Here is a 21,990-nt window from a genome sequence, read left to right as displayed (position 1 = left end):
ATGAGTGTTATCAATAAGAGCTTCCTTACTGTGTTCTCCTTCCTTTTTGTTATCAACTTCACCTTCACCCATGGCGCTAGGTTTGACGTCACAAACAGATGCCCTTACACCGTTTGGGCGGCAGCCGTGCCAGGCGGCGGCCAGCAACTGAAACCCTGCCAGACGTGGAGCCTCGACGTGGCTGCTGGCACTACCCGTGCTCGCATATGGGCCCGAACCAATTGCAAATTCGACGGGTCGGGCCGTGGACGGTGCCAGACCGGCGATTGTGGAGGTCTCCTTAGATGCCAAGCCGATGGGACACCCCCAAACACACTTGCAGAATTTGCCCTAAACCAATACATGAATCTGGACTTCTTTGATATCTCACTTGTTGATGGCTTCAATGTTCCCATGGAGCTTAGTCCGACGTCTAATCGGTGCCGCGGAATCCGGTGCGCCGTTGACATCAACCGGCAGTGCTTAAACGAGTTAAGAGCTCCAGGTGGTTGCAACAACCCTTGCACGGTGTTTAAAACGGATCAATATTGTTGCAATTCTGGGAATTGTGGACCCACTAATTATTCAACATTCTTCAAGGATAAGTGCCCCGATGCTTATAGTTACCCTAAGGATGATGCTGCCAGCGTTTTCACTTGCCCAGGAGGAACAACCAACTATAAGGTTGTCTTTTGCCCCTTGAATTAGAATATGTGCGTCGTACGTTGTGTTGTGTTTTCTCACTCCAAATAACCACTATCTTTTTAATGTATACCACATCAATGGTTTGTAAAATATCCGCTGTGTTTTAATTTTTTTTTTTTAATGCAAGGGAATATAATGATGGAGAATATAATGGAGTGTAATGCAGATTATCATGGGTTTGTTTGATACTACCTGCCGTACTTAATACAATAGCTTATTTAATTTTTATTTTGGTCTTAAATATAAAATTTTAATTTATTTTATTTCTCATATTTATTTATTTTTTACAAGATAGTTCTTATAATAATAATAGTTTTAACCAATATATTTGATCAGTAAAAAATATTTTAAAAAAGACAACACCTATTTATTATAAATAACTAATTTAACCAATTTTTTAATCTATTCAAATTAGTTAACTAGCTCTTATAATAAGGACCGAACGTACTATAACAGTGGAAATATTGAAACAAAATTAATTTTCTATATTTATTTTAGCGCTCTTAAAAGTGAAAAGACCATAACGGCCTCACAAAATCCCCCCCCCCTTTTTCCTTCCATTCGATCTACCATAAAAATTATGGTTTCTTTCCCCTCTTCCCTTCAATCTTCCTTTCCCCAGCCGCCATAACATAATTAACCCCACCCACGCACACTCCGAAATCAATCAATTAAAAAAAATAAAAAATGCAAAACACAGAATCACATTGCGAACTAAAAAAATAAATTATTCATAAGACCACATTTGCAATAAATTCATGATGATGAAATCACAGTGGGAGAGGAAAGACAAAGGTGGGGCTGGTGGGTCTCACAGATTTTAGTCTAATTAACGACCTTCAAATTTAGGTGGGAGGAAGATGAAGAAAATTTAGGTGGTGATCGATAAAGGCAAAGGGAGGAGTAAGAGTGGCAGCGATTTATAGGGATGAAAAGGGTGACAACGAAGGCAGAGAGGTGTCGGAGGTAGTTGACGAGGCCGACGACAAAGGCAGGGGGCAGAGGAAGGAGGCGATGAAGGTGAGGTAGAAGGAGAGGGAGCAATAATCACGAAGGTAAGAATTAAGGAATATGAATAAGGATATGAGTGTCTTTTAACATGTGATGTAATCCACATTCATGAGTTTCAAACGTATAATTCTAATGCACATGAGATTATGATTACATATAATTAATGTCATTTCCTTCCCATTATGTATAAACCCAAGTAAACATACACAATAGAATCGATAAATATATATGTAGAGAAGATCAAACCAAACAGGCTATAAAAGTTTATCTGAGTTAGATCTTGATAATGCAAAAAGGATACAACAAATTGCTTGAAGCCCAAAAAGCATTTACAAACATTGTTTTATCATTGAGTTTCACATCAATAATAGGATCCAAAGCTGTATTATAGATAAATTGTTTCTTTATCAACTGGACTAATCCTACTTAATAATATATGTTAATAGTTCTCATCTCTATAAGAAGGAGAACACAAGTTTAAATCCCAAAACACTTCCAGTCCAATAGAGATTAGTTTCAAGTTTAAAGTGATTTAAGAAGACTTTGAGTTCACACAATATATATTTATAGAACTAATAGTTTTTTAACCCGTGAAATGACTTTAACATGATGACACATAATTTGTTGATAGAATTCTTTTAATAACAAAATCTACCTATATAAATCGATATGTGAAATATTAGGCGATAACCAAAACAAAGTGATGCACCACATTATTCACACACTATGAGAAGTGAAACTCAATGCAACACATAGAAAGAAGGTAACATTTATGAATTATTACCTGGCATCCGATTTTTAATATAAGAGCTAGCTGACTAATTTGAGTAGATTAAGGAAACTAGTTAAGTTAGTTATTTGTAATAAATAGTAGTTGTCTTTTCTAAAATATTCTTGTTGATCAAGTGTATTGAATAAAATTATTATTATTACAAAGACTACTAGATAAAGACGAGAAATAAAATAGATTAAACTCTTATATTTATGATCAAAATAAAAGTTAAATGAACTATTATATTAAGAACGGGAGGTAGTAGCACTTATTTTCAATATAAATTACTTATTTATCTTTAATATCGTTTTGCAAGCGAAAAAAATGTAGAAAAACAAGAGTGAATGTCTAGTGATATCGCAGGATTATCGTCATCCTACTCGAGATGGTATTTTATGTACAGTTGAGCAAATGGAAGATATTTTAGGGCAATATCGTGACTAGACTAGCACAATATCGAGCCCCACTTCCATGGCATCAGGCCTGTTGCATCACTTTGATAAAATCATCATCGTCAAAAATTTCAGAACAACCCAGCCTGATAAACCCTATATACCCCACGTTGATATCTCTTTTCTTCACAAACCAGTCGCCTTCCCTAGCTCAAAAAATGGCACTCATCATCAAAAGTCACCTCCTGGTTTTACTATTCCTTCTAGCTCTCATCAACTTCACCTTCACCCAGGCCGCATGGTTTGAGGTCACAAACAGTTGCCCCTACACGGTGTGGGTGGCCGCCATCCCGGCAGGAGGAGGCCGACAGCTGAACCCCGGCGAGAGGTGGGACTTCGGCGTGGGAGGAACCGTCCGTGCTCGCATATGGGGCCGAACCAACTGCAACTTTGACTGGTCGGGACGTGGGCACTGCGGGACCGGTGATTGTGGAGGCCAGCTCGTTTGCCAACTCTCCGGCCAACCGCAGGCCACCCTGGCGGAGTTCGCACTTAACTCATGGAATAATTTGGACTTCTATGATATCTCAGTGGTAGATGGCTTCAATGTTCCGATGGAGTTCAGTCCAACCTCTAATTGCCCTGGCCTCCGATGCTACGGCGATAAGTGCCCTGATGCTTATCTTTACCCAGAGGACAATGCTAAAACTCATAGTTGCCAATCAGGAACCAACTACAGGGCCGTCTTTTGCCCTTAAGATTAGATGTAAGTATTTAAAGTAGTATGTTTTCATATTACTACCTTCAAATAAGGCAGTAAATGTAATGAGATTCATTCTCAGAACATCTGCCCATGTAGGATGTCTTTATTGCTATTGTGGTCGTCTTGTCGTCATAGCTCCTTTGACCCCTCGAGCTTCCACATAAGTAGTATTTTTACGTTAAATTCTCATGCAACCTTTCGGTTATCACTACATGGAGGTCAACTCACATGTTGTGGAAACGGTATGTTTGTAGGTGAGTTGGGTTTTAACCAACCCTAACCTGTCATAATGAGTTGGTGGTAGTACTATCAAGAATATCTGCCCTACATGTGAACTTGTATCATTGAAAATATACTCACTCCATCCCTGTTTATCAGGAGCAATCTCTTTCATATAGTGGTTGTCCTTATGAGAAACAAACCCTTCTTATCTAAAATTTTAAATTTATCTTTTCACTTTTATTTTTATTAGATATATGCCACTTATTATCTATTTGCACTAAATTTTTACTCATTATCTCTTATATACTCGCTTTATAAACAAAGGTATAATTTAAAAAATATATATTTTACATATTTACTGCTTTTAATTAAATTTAACATTTTGAAGATTTTAAAAGTTGTTTCTTATAATAAGGGACGGAAGGAGTAATAAATTCTCAGCTTGAGTAATATAATTGGGGGTTGATGATATATGTGTGTATCCGTAAACTTGGATTGATGTCTTTATTTTTATTGTGATCGTCTTGTCGTCATAGCTTCTTCGACCCCCTTGGGCTTCTACATAAGTAGTATTTTTACGGTAAATTCTCATGCAACCCTTCTGTTATCAGCACGTGGGGTGATAATATAGACCAATTCATGGATTGTGGGTTTGTTCGTGACGAGTTGAATCTATACAGTGCAGGTTGAGGTTCGCTTGTATGAGGGTTGGCTTTTAGCCAACATTGACATGCCTTGGTGGGTTGACTTGGCAACAATTATTTATTTTTTAAATATTTTTTTCTTATTTAATTTAAAAATATATAATGAAATTTTTGTTTTCTTTCCAAATACTTGGTTGAAAGCATCAAATAAATGATATAGATATTTTTTTAGTTTTTTTAAATAAGACGTGACATATAACACTACCTCCGGTACTTAATTAATATAAGATTTCATTTGAATTTTATTTTAGTTTTAAATATAAGACTCTAATCCACTTTGTTTTTCATATTTATATATTTTTTTAAGGTAGTCCTTTAAATAATGGTAGTACTAGCTAATATACTTTATTAGCAAGGATATTTTAAAAAAGACAGTATTTATTTATTACAAATAACTAATTTAACTTATTTTCTTAATATACTCAAATTAATCAACTAGCTCTTATATTTAAAACTATAACTAGTAATATCATTATAATCATTAATAAAATAAAAAAATAAAAAATAAAACGCGAGTTAACTCTCGTGAGCTAACTCATGACAAGTTGCGGGCATGATGGTAGGTTAAAAATGCTTATTTATTCCGAGTAGGATTTTAACCAATTCTAACCCCCTTATCTTCGATGGGTTAGACCTGCAGCTCAATTTTCTTCTTGTATACTAGTTAAGGAAGTGGAGCTGAACAAAAACGGGGGGCGATGGGTGCGAAATGAGGGAGGCAACAAATGGCTGATGAGTGACGGAATACATTATGTCTTAACTTAATCTCAAGTGTCAAGTTTATGTGTTTTATTAAGTTTAATTCTATGTTTTTCCAGTCAATATAATATGTTATGATCAATGGTCAATAGTTATTATATTATAGTTAATAGCTAATATCAAAATTTTCTTAAACTTGTAACAAAATTGTAAACCAAAAATGAAAAGAATGGATAAATGCTAATACCTCCGGTTCTTAACATAATAACCAGACTAATTTGAGTAGATTAAAAAAATTAGTTAAGTTAGTTATTTACAATAAATAAGTATTGTCATTCTTAAAATACTCTTACTAATCATGTGTATTAGTTAGAATTGCCATTTGATGAAATCTTTAACATGTGCAACTACTATAAAGATTACTTTAGAAGAAAATAGATAAATATGAAAGATAAAGTGGATTGGAGTCTTATAATTAAAACCTAGTTAAATATCAAATTAACTCTTATATTAAGGAGCAAAGGTAGTAATCTGTTGTGATTAACACCTAAGTTAATAATTAATTCATTGTTTGTGCAATCAAAGCTTGATAGGCTTCTTATATGAGTTAGATAAATAATTTATAAATATTAAAAAAATTAATTAAATTAGTTATTTGTAATAATAGATGCTGTTTTTTTCTAAAATATTTTATTAATCATGTGTATTTGAAGTACTTTTTGACAATAACTTCTTATGCAATCACTATATAATTACTTGAGAGTAAAATAAATAAATATTAAAGGCTAGATTACATTTTATATTTAAAATTAAATTAAATCTTTGACTGGCACTTATACTTGGGAGGTTATATTTTGTATTATTTTACTAAGATGCTTTAGTGGTTTAACTAACTGTTAAGATCTGGTAAAAAAAAAAAAAAAAACCAACTGCAAAGAAGTGCGTGGCAGCTGGTGCTAAGTTTGGCCTCGGACTGATTTGGCATTTGTTAAATAGTGGGGATTGATTTGGGGCTTACGCATTTTAAAAAGAGAGATTTCTCTCTCTCTCTCTCTCTCTCTCTCTCTCTCTCTCATCACAATTCGTTTCAGAGTTTCAAAGGCATAATCTAATTATTTCGAATCTTAGCTATCCTCTTTCAATATAAAAGCTAATTGACTAATTTGAATAGATTAAGAAAATAGTTATATTAGTTATTTACAATAAATAAGTGTTATTTTTCCTAAAATATCCTTACTAATAAAGTGTATTGACTAAAACTACTATTATTACATGGACTACCTTAGGAAAAATTGGATAAATATGAAAGACAAAGTAGATTATAGTCTTATATTTATAACCGAAAATAGTACCCCGTTATTAAAGAACTTACTTTTAAATTAACCAAATCCAAAGAACATTCCTAACTATAATAAAGGAGGAGTCAAAAAAGAGCGCACCACGGTGGCCATACGCAACAAAATTAAAAATTGAATACATCAGATCATCCAATTCAGAAATTACTAGGTTCGGACTACTGAGCATACACTGGACAACCCCAAGTGTTAGCTAAGATTTCCTCCAAATGCTCTCAACCTCTTTATTCACTCACAGTTCAAGCTGTATGAGGAGCTGAAGACCAAAGATCCCCTTCTGGGTAAATTGCAGCCTACGCAGGTATACAAGAAGCAAAAGCATTTTCAGCACCAAGCTCGCAAGCCTCGCAAGAATTGAAGCACCAAAACTATGATGCTCCTACAAATTTGTCCAGAGCAGATGTGTCTAAGCCTGCAAACTCCTTTACAGCTGCAGCCACAGAGAGTCCAAGCTTTACAGCGTCATCATTGCTTGGTGCCTAGATGATAATTCCGAATTAGCTGCAATGTTTCAGTACAGCGCATAACTGCTCAAGCATAGGCTTAAGAACCCTTTACCTCAATGTTAAGGGGAAGGACAGGGTCATGGAGTGAGAGCCTGAGAAGGAACCATCCGCCATAGCCAGAAACTCGGACCTAATTCATAACCAGAATGAGGGGGGACAAGATGAAATTATATTGAAAACATGAGAATACATAAACCAATTAGAGTAGGTAAGCTATTTTTATACTGGATTTGTATTTCATGGTTTCCCATTTCGATATTGAGATGCCTTTTTCATAAACGCTTTGCAAAAATTCATTTTAATTACTGCCAACAGATTCAAATCTATCTGCAAATGAGGTCAAGCATACCCCTTCATAGTTTACAGGTGCCTTTTGTAGCTTTGGATCTGCGCTAATTGAGTTCTCCAAGTGCTTCAGCACAGCTTCTCCATAATCCCGAAATGATCTGAAAACTCTGGCTTCTAAGTGAGTTCACAACATCAGAATACAGGTGCACGCGAACAGAGTCTATATACAGCAACTTACCCTCCCTTAAGGTCCGGATGATTTTGGTTGATCTTTAGTCTCAGTTCCACAGCACAAGCTGGTTCCTGGAGTCCTTCTATTAAATCAGTCAAAACCTTGCTTCCACCACCCTTTCCGGAAGCTCTTGCCGAGGCAAGTTTGTTTAAGATCTTGACCTGCATATCACAGGACCAACTGTCATTTCTGTCCTAACAAGACATTTTTTCCTTGACTTGGCATGCGATTTGCTATTATAATTCATCAAGTATTCACGTAATTTAGTCCTCTTCAATTTAGTCTTTACAGCCTTGTTTGCTTAAAATGCAATGTGCCAAGGATATATGGAATAAGAATCGAGGCAAATTAATACGTTGAGGGACCAAAATGAGAGCGTACTCAATAGTCAATGATTGACTAGATGACATAGCTTTAATAAAAGCCTACCATGAGGTATGCGCCATCATCAAGCCAGTGATTCTCCTTGAGAGCTCCGTGTCCACTGGTTTCAATTGCCAGATGTGACTCCTCGCCAATTGAATTCTGTCAGAAATATTGCTTCATGAGGCAAATATCTAGCTAATTACATAGAAATCAGAGATCCATGTCAAAGCATGCGGAGATAAAATAAATAAATAAAGAATGACGAATATAAAGAATATAAATTTCTTCTGTGCATAACTTCAGTTTCCGTTTTATCTGCTTGTCAATGAGCAGCAATAACTAGGTAGGATGCATACTAGGATTCATTGTCGAATAAATTCAATTAAAATTTATGACGTTCAAATCTCAAACGATGGTGAAGTATTCTTGATATGTAATTATGAACTATGATAAGATTTGGTTAAATTTATTACTTATTTGGATTTTTATCAGGATTTATTTATATTAGTGAGATTTGGATAAGATTAGTAGATTTATTTATTCAGATTTATGCCTATAAATAAATGCAGCACACGGACCTGATTTGCCTTGCAATAAGATTCATATTTTCGCAGATTATTCTCTTACTCTCAAACCCCTATGTTTTCCCGACATCTCTCTTTTCTCTCTCTTTCATGATCAAATTCCATAACAATTCCGTTCCAACGATAGGGTTGCCTCACATGACAAAAATCATGCATATTATCCATGGAAAAGCCATGATAGAGAACTTCTCATCTCACCAGTCGAATAGCTTCATCAATCACATTTTTGTAGCCCCTCTTGAACCGATGATGTCTCCCACCTTAACAGAAAGTGCAGTTAGCATGTTACTGACACCATTTAAAAGCAAAATTACTTTGAAATTCAAAATGAAGCAAGGACAGGTTTGGATTATTCATTCCATAAGTGTTTTTTTGAAGGCAAAAGTACTTTGAAATTCAAATAACAAAGAATAGGTCCGAGTTATTCTAACACCAAGTCACCAAGGGGGCCGTCAGAGGCTAAAGATCATGCCCAAATTAAATTCGTTCATACCAAGCTTCTTCTCAATAAATGAGGTGAGGCCATCAGACGTCACACTGTCTGTGACAATTGTTGTTCCAGGATGCTAGGGAAAATGATAAAAGGAAAAGAATCAAGTCAGCCAAAATATTTACACAAGTCTCAGATTACAAGTACTGGGGCAGAGATAGCTAAGGGAAAAGGTTATACTTCCTCCAGAACAATAGCTGACATTAAAGCAATCAAGCGATTCCGGTTGAATTCACGGCCAGTGGAGTCCACAGCAGCAGATCTAGATGAAAGTGATAGATGTTGATTTTGTTTTTTAAAAGAATAATAAGCACATGAATGAAACAAATAAGAAAATCTTTACCTGTCAACATCAGTATCAAAGATAATTCCAAGATCAGCTTTATTATCAAGAACCGCCTGTGTTATAGCTTTCATTGCTGTCTTATCTTCTGGGTTAGGGATATGATTTGGAAACAAGCCTGAACACAAAACATTGAGTTAAATTTTGACCACAATACACAGCTCAAATCAATCCCCAAGAGATAGATATTACCATCTGGCTCCAAAAATTGGCTTCCAGTAGTAATTGCACCCAGTGGTTCAAGAACTTTTGCCTGATTAATCATTGATGAAATGTATGAATTTCTTATGTGGATGTTATGCATAAGATAAAAGGAATTTATGTGGATGCTATGCATAAGATTCAAGCTAAGTGGTCATAATGGAGGAAGGCAATGAGAGCCACTTATGACTGCAATGTACCTCCTAAGCTTAAAGGAAGTTTTATTGAATAGCTATAAAGTTAGCAAAGTTATATGGCAGTGGATATTGGGCATTAAAAGGATAACAAGATAAAAAAAATTAAGGTAGTGGAGAAAAGGATGTTGAGATGGATGTACAATCATACAAGAAAAGACAAGGTCCACAATGACTGCTTACAAAGAAAAGTTGGCATGGCATCTATACCAAAAAAGATGGAAAGAAATTGTTTAAGATGGTTTAAACATGTGCAAAGAAGCGTGATAGTCAGGGAGGAAAGTTGAGCAAATAGCTTTTAGCCTTATGAAAAGACGTAGAAGGAGACTGGAAAGAATACCAAAGAAATCTCTTGGTGAAAGGTATATATGAAGAGTTGATTTTTGATAGAGCATAATGATGTAATGTAATCCACATAGCCAACTTCATGTAACAAGATAAGGTTTGTTGTGGTTGTTTTTAGCCCTCCTATTGTTTCGTCTGATTTCAATTTGCCAATCTGAGGCTTAGAAGTAATGCAGTTAGTGCTTCGCAAGAGCAGTGATTGTTGTGATCCAACATTCACCCCTTGTCTTCCTCCCGTCAGATTTCAAAAAAGATTGTGTGTGAATGTCATAGGCACTTCTAAACACTATCAATTTGTCCGTAGAAAACTACATGTTTGTTAATGGTTTAATGAGTATATATTTTGTTCCTTTAGTTTGCAAGTTCATTTTGATGGATCTTTCTGACATAAATGCCTTAATACTCAAAATATTATTTGAAAAAGAACAAGGAGATAATAAAGAGTAAAGACCATTTACCGCAAAAAATCCTCCTGCTCCATTGCCTGCATCCACAACTATGTGGAATCCCTCCAATGGCTTCTCTGTGGATTGATAGTATCATGCGATAGTTAGTGAACAATACATATAGAGAGAAAAAATTGGCAAACCAGAGACGTAGTTACAAAACAATATAAAGAGTCTCTAGAGGCAAAGCGTCTCTTTTCTTATCTCCACTTCATTCAAGAACTTAATATCTATATCTCCTAAATATACTTACTGTCGTGCAGTATTTCAGGGAATTCATACCTATGTTTCCAGCCGCTTTACGAACTGCCTTCACCAAATCAGATGTATACACAGCCATGTAATCAACTTTCTTAATGGATTTTGAAGCCTTTCCCTCCGTATTCATCAAACTCTCTTTTGTAAATTTTGTGTATATGTCTGCAGCTCGGTCTAAGATGTCTGTAATGTCAGCCTTCCCAAGCCCACCAGAGTTTGTGAAAAATTTAAATCCATTCCTGTTGAAAGGCAGATGACTTGCTGTTCATAAACATGCAAATTTATAATTAGCGGATGTAATACTATTAAAAGGTGATGTATACATGAAACTACTTTAGTTACCACAATCCAGATAGAAATTCACTCTAGAATGTCGTTTGCACCACACACACACAGGAGTTAACAGGAAAGTGTCAAATCATGCTTGCAGAGTTTGTATTAAATATTCGACCTAACAGCTTGAGTTCTTGTTATGAATTAAAAGTTTGTCTTACCATAGTTTTTGTAAGTTTTTAAAAGCTTAACTATTTTTCCTTTTCCTTATTTTCCTTTTGGTGTCAGATCCTTGCTTGTAACCGTCAAAACTTCAACAGAAAGGCAGATGCTGTTGGCTGTGCATCTCTACACTTCAAGCCAAAAAAGATTTCAAGCAACAAAGCATGTTAAAGGTTCTTATGGCATTCCTGCGATTCTGTCTGACAACTCAAACTTTTATGTTTGATGGTTCCTAAACAATAGGACAAGATTTCCATTACCTTGTCCAAAGTTTTAAAAAGTAGAAGAAGAGTCATTGAATCAGTGAAATCAAGATGTACCAGTTATCATAATGGACCCATCAACAGGACAACAAACTGCCTCATCCATCGTGAGAGTGCTATTAAACATGGCTGGTGTGGATGCTAACCTACAAAGAGGAGAAAAATAAAATATCAGCTCACTTGGCCATCAATAACGTTGGAAGAAAAATAACAGTATCCATGGTAAGAACATATTCAATGAAAAGCTCATTCGTTGAAACGGAAATAAGCTAGCTAGGTTATGTCCGAGACCTAGAAGCACTGAATAAATCTGTTAAAGCGCACAAATGCTCCACTTTAAATGGCTTTCCATGAAATATCATTGAAGAGATTATTAAAACTCCCATTTTTATAATCAAAAGTAAAAGCAGCTCAATCTATTTTCCATTTCGAAGAAGCTCAGAAGGTAACCAATAATAGCAGATTACCAATCTCATTCACTATTATATGAGTTACTGTAAAACTAACCACTATTAGGAGAATGACCTGGCTTGAATTATTAATTAGGAGTCTTGAATTTTATTACTCAAGGAGCCCCGTTGTTACCTCTTATCCTTACCTTAAGGAATTTATCTTGTAGCCAATATCTGTTGTAACTTCAGCAAAAGTTTCACACAAGTTTAGCAATCCTGTGTAAGATTAAAGAACATACGAGTACTAAATTCAAGGAAAACAGCTATCACCCACCCATACTGGACAACTTCTAGGCCAGCACCAACAAGACCTTGAGAGATCGCATTCTGAAATTGGTTTGATCACCAATGAGTCAGTAACCAGATAAGGATAATATGGTAAGCTATTTATGTACACGCCCTTCCACTTGAAAGTTGTAAGAAAGGTCTCTTCCAAACAAAAGCCATGCATATTAAGAACTGAAATCAAAATCTAATTCGCTAATTTCAATTGAGACAGTGAGTTTCTGTGTGAGCCTGTTTATTCGATTGAGACAGTAAGCTTCTATAGAATCATATTAAATTGTAAGGCCATTTCAAATTTAACATAATCACCAGAGCCTTAAAAGACACAAATGCACAAGATAGAAACCACCACCACAGGATATAAGTAACAAATGTTGACCTGTAAGAATTTTGCAGATATTCGGGAATCATGGCCAACAGAAACTCTCAAGTGCTTAGAGGGATCTGCTTTCTTTTTCTCCACTAACCATCCAGCAAAAGCTGCTCCTATTGCTTCAGCAACAGGTTCGGTGAGGTTAACTGGCTCTCCCTCAACACCATCAATAGCCACACCGCGTATGTCACTGTTTAAGTTTGTATCATATAAACAACATAAGTCTGCAGGAAGCTAGACCCTAGCTGACTACATAAAAGGGGGGACATGATGAGCTTCTGCAGAAAGGAGATTTCTGAAGTAGGACAGGACCAGCGTAAAGGAATCACATCCAAAAAACAAAAAAATGAAGGAAGGAAGCAAGGAAGGAAAAACAAGAAAACTCAAATTCAATGTATCAATTTATCAATAATAATCAAGGCAACTTCTAACAGGCAGCCGATTTACAGGCAATTTAAGGGGAAAAAGGTAATTGAGTCCTAACACAATACTACAATATAGGATGTGTTGGAAGACACCAAAATAAGGCCAAGCCCATTGAGATGGGTTTCTCTAGTTAGTTGTTAATCAGAACATTAATGTGTTTTTATCTTCTATCTTAGTTAGGGAAAGATAATCAGATTGGACAAGATTTGATATCTATCATTTAAATTGTAGATTCTACTTTCTTTTTATTGTAGAAAAACCTACTTCTCCTCCTGTATGTATCGGCCAAATACTATGAATAAAATTTTGAAGCTAAGACCTCAAATGCTCAGCCGAATTCTTCAGGAATCAGGATGCATATACCTAGTAAGTCAAAATGCCTCCATTGAAATCCTTAATTTAATTTGAAGTTGTCCTAATTCTAAATTAGATGCAAATCCCCAAAAAAATTATAATTACATCACGAATTATTAACTCCATCCATATAGCATTAACTTTCCAGTAAAACAGCAATGTCTCTCCGCTACATTATGCAAGAAATTCAATACAAGGAAGGGGAAAAACAATATGAAATAAATTAGAACTCATGGTATTAGAAGTCTTAACAATCCAAACTTAAAATATGCATGTATATATATATGTGGATATATCTTAGTGGAATTTTCCTGACCTTCCATTTTGAAGCTTTAGAAAATCAACTTTGTCTAGGAATGGCACTGCAGAAGTGTAGGCAGAAGCTGCAAAAATGGACCAAATGGAAGAAACAGATATCCATTAGGAAGTAGATTAGATAACCATGACAGATGGTGCATGATACATCATACAACCAATCCTACTAAAAGAGCAAGGACAATGTACGCCCATTCACAGAACAAATATAGATGCATAACAATCATTAAAAGAAGTGCAGGGAAGAGTAGGGACTGGTAAAGAGAAGGAATTATAGTTTGAATGTGTTAAAAGTATAGTTTTTCCCTTGATAGCAACCTGCATAATGAGAGTCTAGAACAGACCATTGCAGTGACTATTTCTCTGGATACTAAAATCATTCTGGTGTTTTGCCAATGCTCGCAATTGCATGGAAGAGGTGCCAATCCATGCCAACTTCCCTTGTTGGGAGGGAAGAAAGATGTTCTTATAAGGGGAAAAATAGTCCCTTCGACTGGGGGTGCTGAACTGCCTATTCTGTTGGCAGCATTGTGATACAAAAACATTTTGGACAATCTTCGCTGCATAAAAATTTACCATTTTTATCAGATTCCAGATCCAGATTCATAAAAGCTTAACCAAAAACCTTTTCTCAGTTCTCACTTGCTATGATTCTATCTCATAAAATTCCTTTAAATTAACTTTCTATATTTTTTGACCACGTGGGTTAGATTGACAACAAGGTCAGGTTGTTAATGGCTCTTTACGGATAAGTAAACCATATAATATTAGAATTTTCATGAAATTTTTAAGCTACACCCACGGCCCCATTTCAAATATTCTTCCATCAATAATCCCTCATCCAATATTACGTCAGTACAGAAATAAGAAAAGCTAATTCACCGGACATCACACCTAATCCAACCCAACTTTTGCCAAAAATTAGTCTTTGGAGCTTTCTTCAACATCCACTCATCGTTTTATCAGAAACACTTGAGCTGAAGCCCAGATTGCATGAGTGTGTCAGAACTAACACGCAAACGCTAATGCTTCGAAACTAGGATATTGCGGCCGACGACAATCCAATAAAGAAATCACTCACTGATATCTTCATTATAGTCAAACTATATCATTTCAACTACAATTACATGAAACCCAAATTTAAACCGATATGGGAAGTAGGTTCCACTGTTACCTGCCATTGGAGGATCGAAATTTGGAATGGTCTTCGATTTCGTCGATGGAGAAACCAAGAGAAGGTGGAAGAAGGGGCAGGTGTGTGCGCGCAGGTGTGTGCGCGCAGGTATATGGAGAAATCGCCAAGTGGTATGTACTGTACACTGCTTGGCTTTTTTTTTTTTTTTTTGGGGGGGGGGGGAATCGTTGTGGATCTTGACAACGCCGCTTCCTTCCGGCCACGTGCTGCGTGCTCTGCTTGCCCATATCATCCAAGTATTCTGGGGAAAAAAAATAATTCCAAGTATTTTTGGAGGAAAAAAATAGAAAAGAAAAGTTATTATAATTTTAAGTTCTTCAAATTTATTTTCATTTTAATTTGAACTACTTGCACGGGAAGAATTTTTTTGATATAAAATTCTTATCATTCCATAACATCAGCATAGCATGATCACAACTGTAAAACCAATAATAGTACTCCTCCAATTTTAAATATAAGACTATTATCTATAGTAGTATAAAGGTCTTAGATTTAGGACCGAAGGAGTATTACAATTCAACTTCTCCACTAAATAACATTATGCTCCTTTTCTTAAAACCAATTCTCATAAAGAAAATTCTACCAATGCATAATAAATAGGAAAACAATTTAATCAATTTAAAAACAAAAATTCTACCACATGACGTTGCTAGTAAAGCATCACCCCCACAATGCACAAGATGAATTTTCTTTTTGCCAAACAAGATGAATTTACTTTTATGTAATCAATAGTTTCATTTCATTCCAATAATCATCACAAAAACATTAAGAAAATGTACTTCCTATTAGATAAGTTAGATAAATTATCTACATCTATATATATATATATATATATATATGCATGTATGAAGAACGAACACTCTAAAAGCCCTGGTTACTTCTACTTTGTACCAATTAAAATATTAGGAAGGATATGATAAAAGTCATCTTCCATATTAAATAATCATTCTGAACCACACAGCAAAAAAATTCTTTAACGAAAATCTTCACATGGCAATATGTTAATATAAACTGATAAAATAATATTATTAAAAAACAATGCATGTTGTTTTTCTTTTAACCCATTGTTTAATGGTGCCTATCCTAATGTTATTTGACACATTCTGCGAAATAAGATAGAAAAATAATTTACTGAACTTATTAAAAAAGGAATAACTCATTTTCAGATCTGCAAATCAAATGGGAATTCTTCAAAATAAGGGGAAAAAAGTGTGATCCTCATCACGGTAATGTTCCTTATATAGGCAAACGACCCTTTTACAATGATAATATATCAACCAATGCGAAAATTCAATCTCCCATTGCTTTCTCGGGCCTGTTTGAGATAGCAGTGAAAATCTCAAGCACGATTCATGTAAGTTGAGACAAAACTTCTATAACATATTTGCCTCGTATTCTATAATGATGATTAAAAAGCTACTTATAAATTAGGAGTGTTCAAATTCTCTCGTCCCGATGGGTCTGTCCTGGTTTTGATGACTCTAGGATGAGACGAGATGGGACAAAAAAATTTTCGGGACGGGACAATTCTGAGATGCGATAGAATATTAGACAGGACGCAGGATGTGGTTTGTAACCCCTTAGCTATAGACTATATTTGAGTTCATTTTATGTCAATTGGAACCACGTTGGACGGCTTACAGTGCAAGAAAACAAATCTGGAATTTTTGCTTTCCTGCTACTGTTCATTTGGTAAATCCAGATTTTTGGGTCAATTTTGAAGATTCATAACTAATTCTAGAAAAATCAAAACAAGATGGTTCCAAGTCACTGAAAGCTTTCAAAGAGATCTACATGAAGAAAATACTTTCAGAGGCTAACTCATTGTGGAACAGTGATAGAACTGTATGGAATTTACACCATTCATATGGTTAAATTGTTTTCCAGATTTAAAACACTGATTTTGAAAAATCACCATAATTTGCACACATCTCCAATCCCGGTGAATTACCCATGGAATTAAAGCTCAAGATGTGTATTTTAAGCATACAAAATCTCATGGCCAAATTCATATAGAAACTACTTCAAAATATTTATCAAATTTACAACTCCATAGGCAACAATATCCAGCATCATTACATACATATATCAAGTTCATGCCATGGAATATAAACCTATGAAGCTATTCTTCCATTATCCTCTTCCCTCTTCGAAGCACCTTTGCCCCTGCTTGAATCATGGTAAATTTGGAAGGAATGAGATTTCATAGAAATCCCAATAGCAAGATAAAATCAACTAAGCATTAACAAGCATCATTATCACACAACTTTACTAAAAGCCATTGTTAGGGAACTAACATTAACTCATACCTTGTGAAACTCTAACATGCAATAGCCAAGGCATAACATTGCAAGGAGCAACTACAAGTCATATGTAAACTTTTATATAGCTCAACTATCCAAAGGCAATAACATAAGTGTAATAACAATGCAATTTTAACAACAAAGTTAATTAAATCTTGCTACCTCAAGTAGAGTAAGCTTTAACTCTCTTCTTGTTCTTGACTCCTTCCTTCACAAATGTCAAAGCCTATCCAACAAGGGGTATAACCATTATATTTCACGTCATAATAAAACTCAATGTTTAAATTGAATAAAACCCTTAACCTCTTTCTCTTTAATTTTTGAGTTTTGTTTCCATCCATCCATAAATTATTTTCTTAGGCCAATCCTACATGATTTTTCACAGAGAATCCAAATATGAGCTCAAAATTATAAAATTCATCTTCCTTCCTCTTGAACCCCTTAGGCCGAAATACTTCCTCTTTTTCACCCAAATTTCCAACAACAACAATATCAACCATAATCACATAATACTACTTGATTCAAGTCATAAACAACCTCTTAAACTAATTCCCATTATCAAAATCATCCTCCACCATTCCTATATAATTTCGGTCAGCAAGAGGGGAAGGAAAAATTATGGATTTTCAACCATAAAACCCAAGATTTCTAAGCATTAAACCAACTAGGATTAACCACTAACCTTGGTTCCAAGTTTGGTTGGTTGATTTCTTGCCTTGTTCTCCTCTTCAAGCTTCAAGTTTTCAATTCTCAAGAGTTTCCCCTATGAGAACCAAAATGTGAGGGAGATGGGAGAGGAAGATGGGATTTTATAAAGGTCTTTGCACAATTTTGCCCTTTACCTTTTTCAAATAGCCAAAATTATGTGATTGGTTGATAATTGATATATATGAAGTCATAATTCCTAAGGGCTTATGTCATGCACATCTTGAAACTTCTCCTTGCTTCTTCCACCTTCCAAGTGGCACCAAGAATAGTTTAGTCAAGAAGGAAGAAGATTTTTCACAATATATGTTGTATAACTTTCTACCGGCATAAGTAACTTTTGTACTGGCAGCACCATAATTGTCCCTGATATTTTTGACCACCTATCCTTATCTTTTATCATTTACTTTTGAGTCACCACCTTTTACTTTTGAGTCATCACCCCTCATAATGACTTTCAAAAGAATAGAAATCCTAGTAAAAAATAGTGGCTAAAACTATTACTTTTCCTTTTGGAAATGCTTTCTAGAGTTTCAAGACTCAAAAAATTTCTCTATCAGTTTTAAAATCTCTCTTTAATTCCAAGGAAATTTCATGAATTTTTTTGGAATTTAACTCCCCTTCTAGATATTTCTTTTTGAATTTCCCGGATAAAAGCCCTAATTGGCTTAAATAAGCTTTAAATATTTTTAAAGCTAATCTGGGGCTAGTTTGAGAATAAAATTACTTCTACAATGTTCTAAAACTTTCAAGGTATTTTATCTATATTTTTTTCAATTTTTCTGAGGCCTTAGAGTACATGAAATAATTAAATTTGACTAATTTTTCCTACTTAGTCAAATAGCGCGAAAATTACTAGAAAATTAATATTAATTAATTTCCTTCATATTTTTGACTTCTGGGACCATCATCTTGTTCCAGAGAATTTCCTCTAATTTCTGGAGTTTTCTAGAAATTTTCAAAGCTTTCTGTCATATTTCTCTAATTTATACTGACTTACTCAAAATACTAAAAATTCCACTTCGGTTCCTATCCTGATTTGATATCAAAAGTTGTACAATCTACATTAACACTAATATTCTGACCCTTAACTATTTTTAGAGTAATTATACCTTAGTCATAAAATGCTAGATGTGACGGGTTGTCCTGTCCCGATCCTGTCTTGGTGTATATAATTTTTTAAAAAAATTGCAAATATAGACAAATTCACGAAAGACCACTGGCAAATGCCCTAATTTTTAACCCCATTCGGCCCCTGTCACTCCTTCGACTCCTTCGACTCCTTTCTTCCCCTCAAGAGCCTCTGTCGTCGCTATTTTCTCCAGCATCCTCGAAGTCATCACTATCTAACAGTCTACCGATAACTCACGGTCTTGCTAGGTGAGATCACAGTTTATTTTATTAGGCCAACACCGTTGCTGTTTAGCCTTACGAGTTTAGGTTCCAATCTCTCTCCTCCTGGGTCAAGATAATTCCTTCTTGTCGCTTCGACGCAAGCTTTCAACTTTCAACCTTGCTTAACTCTCAGCCCATCATTGTCTGTTACTGTTCGTCCGTCACCTCTCACCTCAACCAAAGGTTACACATTGCCATATCATCCCTCTCCTATAACTCGCTTCCTACCAGGTTTCTCTCTTTTCTTGTGTTCTTTCTCTTTCAACTTTGTTCATTTCTCAGCTCTCCATTGTTCTTAGTTCTCACTCATCTTTGTTAGCTTCTCGCACCTATGGGTCTTGCCCTGTTCGTTGTTGGAAAGTTTTCACTCATTTTATCTCTTTTACTTCCATTGTTTTGAACTTATTTTATTTAAAATGGCATGTGCAGAAAATAGGACAAAGCAATGAGAAGATTATGCTCTCTCTTGATTTAAACATTCTTTTATTTTGGGACTTTGTTTTGTAAAGATTAAGCACAAACATGGGTGATTGCAAATTATTGTTGGTCCGATCTAAATGCATTGCCGTTAATTCAATTCTTGCCCTGTTCTCCTCGTGCTAGTTCTGCTCCTCGTGAGACTGCCACGTTGCCGTCTTCTTGCCTTCACTGTGAGCTGTCCCCATTTGATTAGTTGTGATTCTTCTTGCCTTCGCCTGGCTTGAATCAATTAGCGAGAGTCGCAGGTAAATAGGGCTGTTCACGGGACGGATCGGGACCGGGACAGGCCCGTCCCAGTTCCGTCCCAATAAACAGTAATAGGACAGATTTTCTATCCCATGTCCCGGTTCATCCCGGGATTGTCCCGGTCCCGGTCAGAACGGGACATCCCGAAATTTTTTTTTTTAATTTTTTAAAAAAAAATCTGATTTTTTTAATTATATTTTTTTGAGCTTAAATATTATAAAACATTTTTTTATTTTTTTTATTTGTTTGGACACTCTTAAACAAAAGTTCAAAATATTACATATAATAGTCATTAAAAACTCTAAATAAAAGCTTTTAACACAATAAAAACTTGCTAAAAATTCTAATCATCAATAATCTCAAATCATTAACAAATATAAAAACTCTAAATAAATATATCCATAGTTCCATGCAATAGTCTCAAATCTTAAAAAAATATGAAAAAAATGATATTATATAAATAGGATAAACAATTTAAAAAAAAAAAGGAACCGGGACGGGACGACGACCCCATCCCGGTCCTTTTTTTGTCCCGTCCCGGTTTATCCCGTCCTGAAAAATTTTGGAACGGATCCGTCCCATCCCAATAAAACCGGAACCGGAACGGGCCGACCGAGATGGGCCGGCCTTGAACACCCTTACAGGTGACCAAAGACGCATTAAAATTTTAGAGAAATGATCCCTTGTTACAAATTAAAAAATATATGTCCATTTTCAAAGGCCCAATCATAGTTAAAAATTTGGCTCAAAGCAAAAGGCCAAAAAAAAAAACAAAAAGGACACAAAGAATCCTGACTCAAGCCCAATAAAAAGGCTAATTTACGAGGTCTTTATCCCTGTCTCATCTCATGGACACCTCTAGATGGCAGAAGAGGTTCATAGACCTTGCTTTTTTAGTTTGTGCCTCTTCGCTTTCTGGCCTGTCTCTATTTCTTTCAGAGTAGGTCCCATCTCGTTATGCTAGGTTAAAAGTTTGGGGCGCAAAATGTTGAGGATTTCCACTAATCTTCTGGGCTAAATTTCACGGGGCTTTGATCGTTTCCTAGTTTAATTGGGTCAATTACTATCCCTAAGTCTGTTTCTTTATTCAGCTGCCTTTTGTTAATGTGTGTTTTTATCTGTTATACAGTCCATGGCTGAAGAAACTCAGCTGCTGGAATCTGGAAGAAGCCTGAAAAAGAGGCAGTTACTTAAAAGGCATGGTCATAAGAAGTCAAATAAAAAGCCAAAATTGATGCCAGCGCCCCAGGTACAGAAGAAAGTTAAAATGGACAAGAAAATGAAGAAACTTATCCGCAATCGAGCACGGGAGTATAATTCTGATGATGATGATGAGGATAGCAGTGGTATTCAGCCTGGAATTACCAATAATTTAACTGAAGAGGAAGACAAAGAAGGTGATGACTTCTCTGATGATGACGAAGCAAGAGGGCAAGATGCTCGGAACCCAAACTGTGAGTGATATGAATAATGACATTTCAGATGATAAAGGAGAAGATGGGGATATTCAGCCAGGAATAACAAAATTTACAGAAGGTTGTAGAGCGTTCAGGATGGCCTTCAGGAATATTATGAAGAAGAGTGTTTTTGAAGATTCCTTGGCAAGATAGATGCTTGTTCATTGGGAATATACAAAGAATAGATTCCATTGAAGCCATTAACTTAATATGGAGAGAAGGAGGCCCAATATACACATTTTTGCTGGAGAATTCCAACGTATGCATGAAGATTGGGATATTAGATAACACTACGCTCAGTAGAGAAGCATTGAGAAGTTATGTAGATTACCTTGCAAGAAATGGCCATAAGATCTTCCTTACGCAGGATGCACTTGAGTGTTGAGTTTTT

General features: G+C 35.5%; 3 protein-coding genes across 3 annotated transcripts; 2 read left to right on the top strand and 1 right to left on the bottom strand.

The window, feature by feature from the left end:
• On the top strand, positions 1–687 carry LOC114726889 (protein P21-like). Its single transcript, XM_028913611.1, has one exon. The coding sequence runs from the start codon at positions 1–3 to the stop codon at positions 685–687; it is 687 nt and encodes a 228-aa protein (XP_028769444.1).
• Positions 688–3,077: 2,390 nt separating this feature from the next.
• Positions 3,078–3,617, top strand: LOC114726979 (thaumatin-like protein). Its single transcript, XM_028913686.1, has one exon. The coding sequence runs from the start codon at positions 3,078–3,080 to the stop codon at positions 3,615–3,617; it is 540 nt and encodes a 179-aa protein (XP_028769519.1).
• Positions 3,618–6,606: 2,989 nt separating this feature from the next.
• On the bottom strand, positions 6,607–21,093 carry LOC114726880 (phosphomannomutase/phosphoglucomutase-like). Its single transcript, XM_028913598.1, has 19 exons — positions 21,047–21,093; positions 14,713–14,756; positions 14,163–14,378; positions 13,820–13,886; positions 12,730–12,913; positions 12,340–12,392; positions 11,671–11,759; positions 10,880–11,116; positions 10,610–10,674; positions 9,604–9,664; positions 9,412–9,529; positions 9,249–9,330; positions 9,072–9,144; positions 8,777–8,838; positions 8,058–8,153; positions 7,635–7,789; positions 7,458–7,554; positions 7,161–7,238; positions 6,607–7,081 (listed from the first exon to the last, which is right to left on the bottom strand). Exons 1-19 carry the CDS (start codon positions 21,091–21,093, stop codon positions 6,971–6,973), a joined length of 1,935 nt encoding a protein of 644 aa, XP_028769431.1. The 3' UTR covers positions 6,607–6,970.
• Positions 21,094–21,990: the final 897 nt, after the last annotated feature.

This window comes from Neltuma alba, unplaced genomic scaffold (assembly GCF_004799145.2).
Source record: "Neltuma alba isolate B1F8T4 unplaced genomic scaffold, ASM479914v2 tig00002421_pilon, whole genome shotgun sequence".
Lineage (NCBI taxonomy): Eukaryota > Viridiplantae > Streptophyta > Magnoliopsida > Fabales > Fabaceae > Neltuma > Neltuma alba.
The sequence above is the reverse complement of the archived record's forward strand: the minus strand, read 5'-3'. Positions and strand labels throughout refer to the sequence as shown.

Excerpts from the sequence above, each read along its gene's own strand:
- LOC114726889 (XM_028913611.1), top strand. The coding sequence starts at position 1 with ATGAGTGTTATCAATAAGAGCTTCCTTACTGTGTTCTCCTTCCTTTTT.
- LOC114726979 (XM_028913686.1), top strand. The coding sequence starts at position 3,078 with ATGGCACTCATCATCAAAAGTCACCTCCTGGTTTTACTATTCCTTCTA.
- LOC114726880 (XM_028913598.1), bottom strand. The coding sequence starts at position 21,093 with ATGGGACCTACTCTGAAAGAAATAGAGACAGGCCAGAAAGCGAAGAG. Across the intron at positions 9,331-9,411 it reads TTTGATACTGATGTTGACAG|ATCTGCTGCTGTGGACTCCA; the intron begins GTAAAGATTTTC and ends ACTTTCATCTAG. Across the intron at positions 7,239-7,457 it reads CACCTGTAAACTATGAAGGG|GTCCGAGTTTCTGGCTATGG; the intron begins GTATGCTTGACC and ends GTTATGAATTAG.